At 46.8% G+C, this 9,569-nt stretch overlaps 1 protein-coding gene across 2 annotated transcripts in view; it reads right to left on the bottom strand.

The window, feature by feature from the left end:
* Positions 1 to 815: 815 nt before the first annotated feature.
* LOC147017410 (RNA-binding protein 24-like) overlaps positions 816 to 9,569 on the bottom strand; it is a 15,667-nt gene continuing 6,913 nt past the window's right edge. The window contains exons 1-4 of one of the 2 annotated variants that reach the window (XM_085847040.1): positions 8,935 to 9,159; positions 5,858 to 5,981; positions 4,556 to 4,610; positions 816 to 1,884 (exon numbers count right to left, since the gene is read on the bottom strand). In XM_085847040.1, the coding sequence (XP_085703166.1) occupies positions 1,635 to 1,884; positions 4,556 to 4,610; positions 5,858 to 5,981; positions 8,935 to 9,093 (588 nt within the window). In that variant the 5' untranslated portion in view covers positions 9,094 to 9,159 and the 3' untranslated portion in view covers positions 816 to 1,634. Of the gene's footprint in view, positions 1,885 to 4,555; positions 4,611 to 5,857; positions 5,982 to 8,934; positions 9,160 to 9,569 lie in introns of those variants that run through there. The other variant, XM_085847041.1, reaches the window with a different exon arrangement.

Raw genomic sequence — 9,569 nt, 5'->3', positions numbered from 1 at the left:
TATATATATATATATATATATATATATATATATATATATATATATATATATATATATATATATATATATATATATATATATATATATATATGTGGAGAAACAAAATGTGAACACAGAAGTCTATGTTATAAAGGAATGATAAAGTTAAGCTGGTTGAGAGGTACGCACTCTCGCCTCTGAGCTGTCGAGCCCGGCTTCGAATCTCGACCCAGCTATGAACTGTCATCCTGGTGTCTCATGGGCAAGGTGATTGATCAATGTGTGTGTCGTCCCTCGGATGGACATTCAACTGGGGGTCCCGTCTGCCCGCATTAGTTGGTGGACGTTAAAGATCCCACGGTGTCATTTACGAATTGTAGGCGAGTTATTGCCGGCATCCTGAACAAATTACAAACTCCTGTACACTCAGTGGAGCATCCTGCATTGTAATAATTCTGCTTTTTGAAATATCATGCTATTTTGAAAAATATTACATCCTGCATTGTAATAATGTTGACCAGTCAAGGACTGGTTATTGTTGAGAAAACATACCAATGTACATGTGTTCTCGATTACCCGTGAGTCCGTAAGCCATCCCAAAGCTTTGTCAAGAGTACAGGCCTCCACTACCATTACTCCTAAAGGACTTGTTTTTGATCAATTTCTGATGAACAAGTAAATGAATTATCATGTACGCGCAAGTGTTGTGCCGACGTTGAATCGGAAAATAATATATGGGTGATACCTCAATTAAAAGATTAACGTTGTGAGAGTTATTTAAATAAATAAAAAACATTATTCTGTCAAAATTGTTGCGAAAAAGAACAACTGTAATAAAATGTTCAGTAAAATTTATTTTTATTTCAGGTCACGGACTTAATGATAACCACTCATCTGAGTATATAATAACATAGGCCTAACCTCTCGTATGAATATAATAACATATGCCTCGCAAGTATGCGAACATTGTACTTTGGTGATGTCTACATATTACATACACAAACATGAGGAACATTTGGAAGTCTTTTTTCTTCGCCCTTCTTCTTACCTCCTCCCTACCTTCACCTACTCCCCTTAATTTCCATTCTCTGCATACCCCTTTCCTCCTATCATCCCCCTAACCCCTTTTTCTTCCACATGCTTTCCCACCCTTACAAACAAACCCCTTTCTCCCTCCCCTCTCCCCAACTTCTTTATTTTTCTCAATTTAATACCCACTCCCCATTTGTATAGAATTGATAGATGATTCTGTATACCCACTCCTCATGTACAGAATCAATAGATGGCGCCATTCTGTATTTAACGTGAAGCATTTGTGCCACCATAAAACAACTATTACATCCTGCCACTGACTGTTTGTTGTGAATGGTAAAAAAAGAAAAAAATAGATAGTCAAGTGGCAGTGACAGGCTTGGCAATGACACGACCACAATGGCACCACCAGCAGATACCGTAGGTTATAGATCCACGTCTTTGCTTCCCCCATGCGATCAGTCCATGCTCTGTGGGAAGTACTTGAACTCATACGAGGAAAATGCTTTTTTATCCTGTTGTGATCACAGTTTTGTAGTTCTGTCCACCGGATATACATATGGAACGTCCATTACGTATGGTTAGTGCAACATTTCAACCCACGTACATCCCCACCGATCGTTTCACAACACGCGGTCCGCATGCAGCTGCTGTAGTTGTGTACATGGAGAGCCAGCGGCGTGCGCCGTGCCGAACAAGCTGGACTGGGCGTACGCACACGCGGCGGGATATGCTGAGAGCTCGTACGCAGCGGCGTACTGGGCTGGGAAAGCAGCGGTTTGTGTGTCCGGGTAGTAGAGCGGGCTGTGTGATGCGATTACAATTCCAGGCTGCAACATGGTGTGTGGGTACAGCAGCTGCTGCACAGGAACTCTGTGAGGCAGGGATGTTCGGGATTAGGATAGAGGGTTGTGGAGTCGCAAATGGACACAATAAGTGTCAATGTGATGTATACCTACATATATATATATATATATATATATATATATATATATATATATATATATATATATATATATATATATATATGAAATAAACAGTGCCATTGAAGAAAAACCTCATTTGAAACACATTACACTCATGGTGTTGATAAATTATGTGATTGAAAGTATACATGTATACATACATACAAACATATATACAGATGTTGGTCTGACTGTAAAAAATAATTTATCAACACTACTAGTGCAATGTGTTTGGAATGAGGTTTTTCTTCAGTGGCACCATTTGATAACAAATAACAGCTGCACAAGTTTAAAAGTTATGAGGGGGATTCAAAAAGTTCAAACAATGAGATACAACAGTCCAACAGCATGATTCTAGGATGGCGGGTCAAGGTGATGGGGGTGGGGGGGGGGAGTGGAGGGAGCAATTTGCCAATGAGTCTTTGACATAACATTAATGGCAAAAGTACACTTAACCAGCTGCCAGATAGAGCGAATACAAATATGAACATTGTATTTATCTGGAATATGGAAGCGACAAAATTTGTACAAGTGAACCGTGCGGGGACAAATTGTATCAATAATAATAAAACAAAATTTCCCAGTTGAGTTATTTCATTTTTTGAGGATTGTTTTTCCATGGCATTTTTTTCCAGACAAGTAGAGAGGCATTAAAGTGCTGAATGAGAATGTGGTGGTTTTATTTTTGTTTTAAATTGAGGAACTTTGAGCTGCAGTTTGGCGCACAGGTCCGAGCCGGAGATTCGCGCCTCATTCCACTTGGACTCCAAAAAACCAAAATCGGCAGAATGTAAACCACGAGCGTGCATGGCAAAAGCCACAAACGGGATCTCGATTTCAGAATTGCAGCGTCTGGCAAACTTCACTTCTTTATTGATCAAAACCAGGGGAAAAGGCCCTTCTCCAAATTCAGCTCCAATCTCTTCAGCAAGCTGTTGAATTTATATTACCAGTAATACCCACTCCCATTGGGAGCAAGAGGATTCGTTTTTAGAATTGGCAGTTTCCCCACCTGTACTACTCCCTTCCTCCAGCAGGGGTCAGTGGTTAAATCACTTGCACTATTCTCCATGTGCAGGTGAAAATCGCAAGTTGTCTCCCCACACGTGTGTGTGTGTGTGTGTGTGTGTGTGTGTGTGTGTGTGTGTGTGTGTGTGTGTGTGTGTGTGTGTGTGTGTGTGTGTGTGTGTGTGTGTGTGTGTGTGTGTGTGTGTGTTATTTAATTCCCTTAACCTGGCCCTGGGTACCCCGAGCACATATGCAAAATTTGATGGAGATTGGCTCAGCCGTTTTTGATTCTGCGATGATCAGACGTAAGTACACACATGCGTACATACATACACACATACAGACAATTGCCTTATTTTCATATCATTGTCATGCTTTTGTAATCATCATTCCGTTTGCAGCCTGTTAATTCTGGCTGCACCATCGCTGGGAGTGCGGCTGTGCTGTCGATGCAATGCCCCCTGCTTACGGCAAAATGAGTACCAGCTTACTGGTAACGGGGGCACTGCATCAGCAGCACAGCCACGCTTCTAGGAAAAAAAAATGATGCAACCAGCAACTGCAGGCTGCATACGAAACAACAATAATAGGAAATGCTCGTGAAACGTGCACATATCATCTGCTATTATTGAGGTGCTATTATTATGCCTATTGTCTCAGAGAACTCACCCAGATCACTACACAACCACACATAGAAAGAACAAAGAATGATTCAAAAGAAGGATGCGGGCATTCCAAGTTAATTATATAGCCTTTTTGCATAGAATAGGTTACAGACCTTGACACAGAACAGTTGAGCGAAAATTTGAAGGTGCCTTTGCGTTATGTGATCTCGGGGTCAGGGTGCGCACGATGACACATAGTGTCTCGCGTGGGAAAACAGCCACATGTCATCAGCAGTGTCGATGAGTTTTCAGTCGATCCAGGATTTTTCTTTCAGGTTGGGTTGGAGGGGGGATCAATGCATCCAACCAGGGATGCATAGAGCTTAACAGTCATGGCAAAGGTCAGAGAACAGCAGGTAACTGGCGTTTATAGTGGTCACGAATGATCACTGGTGAAAGGGTCGGCCTCGCTGCTAGCTCATTAATAATCGACTACAATTAACCCAATAATGTAGGCTTGGCATCACAGTCCGGATTACATGGGGGAAATGCCAGAGATTACCCTCACCATCATTACCCTCCACCCAATTTGCTTATTAATGAGCTGAAGGTTATTTATTGGTTTGGATTGTGGACCAACCTGAAGGTCAGGATCATTCCTGAGCCTCCTGGATTTATGTTTTTTTTTTTTTTTAAATGATTATTCTCCCAAGACCAGCTCGGTTTCCTGTGCTTAAAATGGAAATCCTTAAAATTGCGAGCTTCAGCTAGACTTGAACTGTAAACCTCTGGGATGTCAGCACAGTGTCCTCACCAGTACTTTACACATAAGCCTGATTAAAACTAATCTTTAAGCCATGAACACCCAACCAACGGTGCTGGAGTATCACTGAGCGTTAGACAAGCAGGACATCACCGAGCACCATGAGCCGAGCTTTCCCCGCAGGCTCATGCAGACTCCCTCACCCATAATGTCGTTGTGTGACCCCTGAGGGAACAGCCTGCAAGCCGAGTGTGAAACCTGCATGCACATATACCGGAGGGTAGTAGGGGGGGGGTAGTTTAAGGAAGGCAAAGTGATGCACAATTTCAGTGAAGAAAGTTAATATTGCATACATGTTAGTGCAAGCAGAATAGACGGACAGCTTAGCCTTCGTAATTCGAGGAGATGCCAAAGCATCTGGATTGCTCACTGCAGATCTGGATAAAATCGCAAACTGGTCCAACACGTGGAACATGTCTTTCAATCCAGACAAATCTCACACTCTCACTATGTCTCTTCGAAAGGACCGTTTACAAAACCCCCCCATCCACTTTCTCAACAATCCTCTGGAAGAAGTCTTTTCTTTCAAGCTTCTAGGTCTCACTATCTGCCATGACCTTTCCTGGGAAAGTCACATCTCCAACCTCGCCTCAAAAGCCAGTCGCCGACTGGGAATCCTCCGTCGTGCTAAGTCCTTCCTCGACCCTCTTGAGCTCCTGACCACTTACAAAGCTTTTGTCCGTAGCCTGATGGAGTACTGCTCTCCCCTCTGGGCTGGTGCTCCTGCCTCCCACCTTTCTCGGCTTCACGCTGTCGAAACCAGGGCTTTTAAGATCATTGGCATCTCCCGCAATGAAGCTGAGTCTTTGGGCCTCTCACTCAATCACCGCAGGTTGGTCGGTGGTCTTTCTGTCTTCTACCGACTCCTCTCCAGCCTTGCCCCCCCTGCTCTCTCTGCGATTTGTCCCCACCACATTTCCGCAAGGCGCTCAAGGTCCGCCAACAACCCCCTTCTGGTAAAACTACCAAAATCACGAATCACTGCTCATCTTCACTCTTTCATTCCTCTTTTTTCCCGCCTTTGGAATAAACTTCCTCACTCTATTCTTTCCCATTCTTCCCTCCAGGCTTTCAAAACAGCTGTTCACCACCACCTCTTATCTTCGCCCATCCAAATCCTCGATCTTTTCTACCCCCGATAATCCACCCAAGCCCACTTCCTTCATTTCTCCTGCTTTCCTTCCTGAAAGTCCCTGAAATGTCCATCTTCTCTTCGCCATGTTCCCCGTCCCATCCCCATCCCTCTCCCTTCCACAGTTCACCTAATGTGTCTGTTCCCCACTGTTTTGTCCCTTCCACTCCCGCCCCTCTTGTCTCATGCCTCCTTGCTGTGAGTTGTGTGTTAGCTCTCATACGAACCTCGACCAAGGTATACAAAAAAAAAAGCATGAACTTGTATTACATATAAATATATCGAGATATTATATCCGGAGGTGACTGCACACCTGATTGCAGGAGGCGTGGCTTGGCCCCCAGGTAAGCAAGGTTCACATTGGCTTTGCGTCCATCGATGATGGGGTTTGGGTCCTTGCAAGCTCGCTCTGCAGCGAGCCGGTCTCCCATGGTCACCTGCAGAAAACAATAACAGGAATTGTCAATGTTTACATTGAGCAAGTAATTAATGACATGTAACTCTAATAAATATTAGCAATCAAAAATATCACATCACCAACGTTATCATCAATGACACATCTCATACATGGGTTTTGTAAATAATTTCCTTCAAAACTCCACCTGAAATTGACATAACACCTTTACATCTCGTGCTGTGACCATTTCACACGGTTTCGGTTATCATTCTTCCTTTTTGTAGATGTCACTTTATGATAGTCTATCTCAGCCTATAATTGGGACATTGTTTGTACAGGTCTTGATATGTACTCAATTCTGAAACAGCTGACTGAGATGAGTTGTTAATGTGGATTTTGTAATCCTACGATCATTGAACACTTGGCTCGAATCTTTGTCTCGAGAGAGAGTTATGGACTCGAGTGTGCAGCTATCTCCCATGTATCTATGTGTATCTATGTCGTGTGCAGCTATGTATCTTATACTATATCTCCTGGGAATGGATTGAGAGCAAGCTGTTCATCAGATATCTACATATTAGGCAACATAGGGCGGTGGCGGCAGGATGAGTAGATAGGTTTCATTTAGAATGAGATAGGTACCTAGAAGCATTGGGGATAGAGGGGTACAGGGATATTGGCAGGACTTGCAGTTTGCTTGCAGCTTGCGGATGGGTGATAGTATCTGGTGTGGGTGCAACACAGGCATGATGGGCCAAATGGCCTCCTCCTGTGACAAAGTTCCTTGTTATTCCTCGTTATTGTGGAGTGTAATCTGACAACATCACCTGTACTGGACCTTTGCTCCATTCCTAAAGCCAAAAACGGATTCGAAGAGCTTTTTTCATGAAGGTGAGGTCACGCATGATGGAAAGGCGTGGATTTTGGGAAACGGGCGCACACCCATCGGGAAGTTGGTCCTTCACCACCTCGCCTGTCATCAGTCGGGACTTTGTAGTGAGGAACTTAGTGAAATGTTAGACCAACTACCAATCTTCCAACTTTTTTTTTTTGGACCAACTGCCAATCTTCAAACTGGTTGCTGCAGACATTGCGGATGGAGGACGGGGCTTCGTGAAAAGCTTCGGGTCCATGAACTGAGAAAGGAAACTGGAAAGAATTCTGTCATTTGTGCGGACGTATCACGTAAACGTTGTTGTTTATTTTCTCTCCTTTACTTGCAGTTTCGGTTTAGTGAGAGAAGAAAAATAATGGAAAGTTAACGGTTTGGTTGTGGGATGGTGACGGCTAACCGCGACACGTCACTGCTGTTGGGATGCACCACTGGGACGGTCAGACACACATTGTACCGAGGTGTCGAGATACCATCCCGACCTGCGACCGATTAACGACTTGGCAAAGGAAAAAAAAATAAAAATTAAAGAAAAGGAAATAATTATCCACAACGAAGCAACAACTTGGTGGTTGTCCAAACACTCAGCAACACGAACCACAACATCTTATTCAATGTAGATGTGAATAAAACGGTCACGGACAATCAATTTCACCGCTGAACCCTTCGGCCGTCACCATGGACAAATGATGGGACACTTACTGAGTCGTGAGTACACGCGCGCAGACAACGAGGAGCACCAAGACAGACACGCGCAGACAACGAGGCGCACCAAGGCAGACGCGCGCAGACAACGAGGCGCACCTAGACAGACGCGTGCAGACGAGGCGCACCAAGACAGACAACGAGGCGCACCTAGACAGACGCGCGCAGACAACGAGGCGCACCAAGACAGACAACGAGGCGCACCTAGACAGACGCGTGCAGACAACGAGGCGCACCAAGGCAGACGCGCGCAGACAACGAGGCGCACCACGACAGACGCGCGCAGACAACGAGGCGCATCAAGACAGACAACGAGGCGCACCAAGACAGACAACGAGACGCACCAAGACAGACAACGAGGCGCACCACGACAGACGCGCGCAGACAACGAGGGGCACCAAGACAGACACGCGCAGACAACGAGGGGCACCTAGACAGACACGTGCAGACAACGAGGCGCACCAAGGCAGACGCGCGCAGACAACGAGGCGCACCAAGACAGACAACGAGGCGCACCTAGACAGACGCGTGCAGACGAGGCGCACCAAGGCAGACGCGCGCAGACAACGAGGCGCACCACGGCAGACGCGCACAGACAACGAGGCGCACCAAGACAGACGCGCGCAGACAACGAGGCGCACCACGACAGACGCGTGCAGACAACGAGGTGCACCAAGACAGACGCGCGCAGACAACGAGGCGCACCAAGACACAACGAGGCGCACCACGACACAACGAGGCGCACCACGACAGACGCGTGCAGACAACGAGGTGCACCAAGACAGACGCGCGCAGACAACGAGGCGCACCACGACACAACGAGGCGCACCACGACAGACGCGCGCAGACAACGAGGCGCACCACGACACAACGAGGCGCACCACGACACAACGAGGCGCACCACGACGGCCCAACGCAAGAATCGAACTCGTGAACACGAGGAACACAGACACAGACAAGGTCGGCAGGGAATGTTTGGCGGTATGAGGACTACGTACCAATTATTTAATTAATAACGAGATGACGTGATTCGTGCGAACAAGACGTCATAGCCCATTTACATCCACGACATGTGGTTTTCACTTGTTAATCGGCGTGGCTGCATGGTCCCCCCCCCCCCCCCCACAAAACGAGAGCACGGCACGGAGGGGGGACCATTTAAGAGATCTGTGACACGGACGGACGAACGCAGAGAGGTCGGACAAACGGAGGAGGACCAATGGAAGATCCCGCGACACGGATATCAAGGAACCACGGAAGATCCGAACCACGGAAAATCCGAACCGCGGGAGATCCGAGACTCGGAGGAGGAACCACGGGAGATCCGAGACTCGGAGGAGGAACCACGGGAGATCCGAGACTCGGAGGAGGAACCACTTGAGTTGTAACTGCTTACAAAGCCGTAACCACGAGATTTCCCCGTCTGACGATCGGTGATGACGACGGCTTCATCGATGTCGCCGAAAACCTCGAAGAACTTGCGCAGCGACGTGTCCGTGGTGTGATAGGGTAGTCCGCCCACGAAGATCTTGGTGAACGTCGTGTCCTTCTGCATGGCGCACGCCACAGGTGCCCGTTGTGCGAGAGTGCGACCGCGACACCATCAAATAGGGGGGAGGGGCGGGTCGCGGGAGGGTCCCGGGCGGGTCCCGCCCCTCGATCCAGCTTCCACGATATGGAGTACAGGGGGGACCCTCCTCCTTCCCATTCACACCATTTCACTCTTCCTGGCTCCTGCGACACTTCGTTGCGACTTTGACTCTTCTTCTCCCTCGCATGAGACACGGACACCCGTGTCCCAACTTCCCCTGATCGCTGTCGATCTTGTCCCTATAGCCCGCGATTTCTCTGCGAGTGTTTTTGCGCGGGAAAAAAATTTCCCGCGCTTTCCATCAATCAGGCAGGACTTGGCCAAATGTAATGACCCATTCATGCCACTATTGCCACCTCACCTCAATGTTGGTAACAATGTTAAACAAACAATTTAAATTACCAACAAGCTAAACTAGATGAAATAATTTTTTGGGTCGC

This window comes from Eptatretus burgeri, chromosome 11 (assembly GCF_056783735.1).
Source record: "Eptatretus burgeri isolate ZD-2024b chromosome 11, Ebu_testis_v1, whole genome shotgun sequence".
In the NCBI taxonomy this organism is placed as follows: Eukaryota; Metazoa; Chordata; class Myxini; order Myxiniformes; family Myxinidae; genus Eptatretus; species Eptatretus burgeri.
This window is presented reverse-complemented; position numbering and strand designations above follow the sequence as displayed.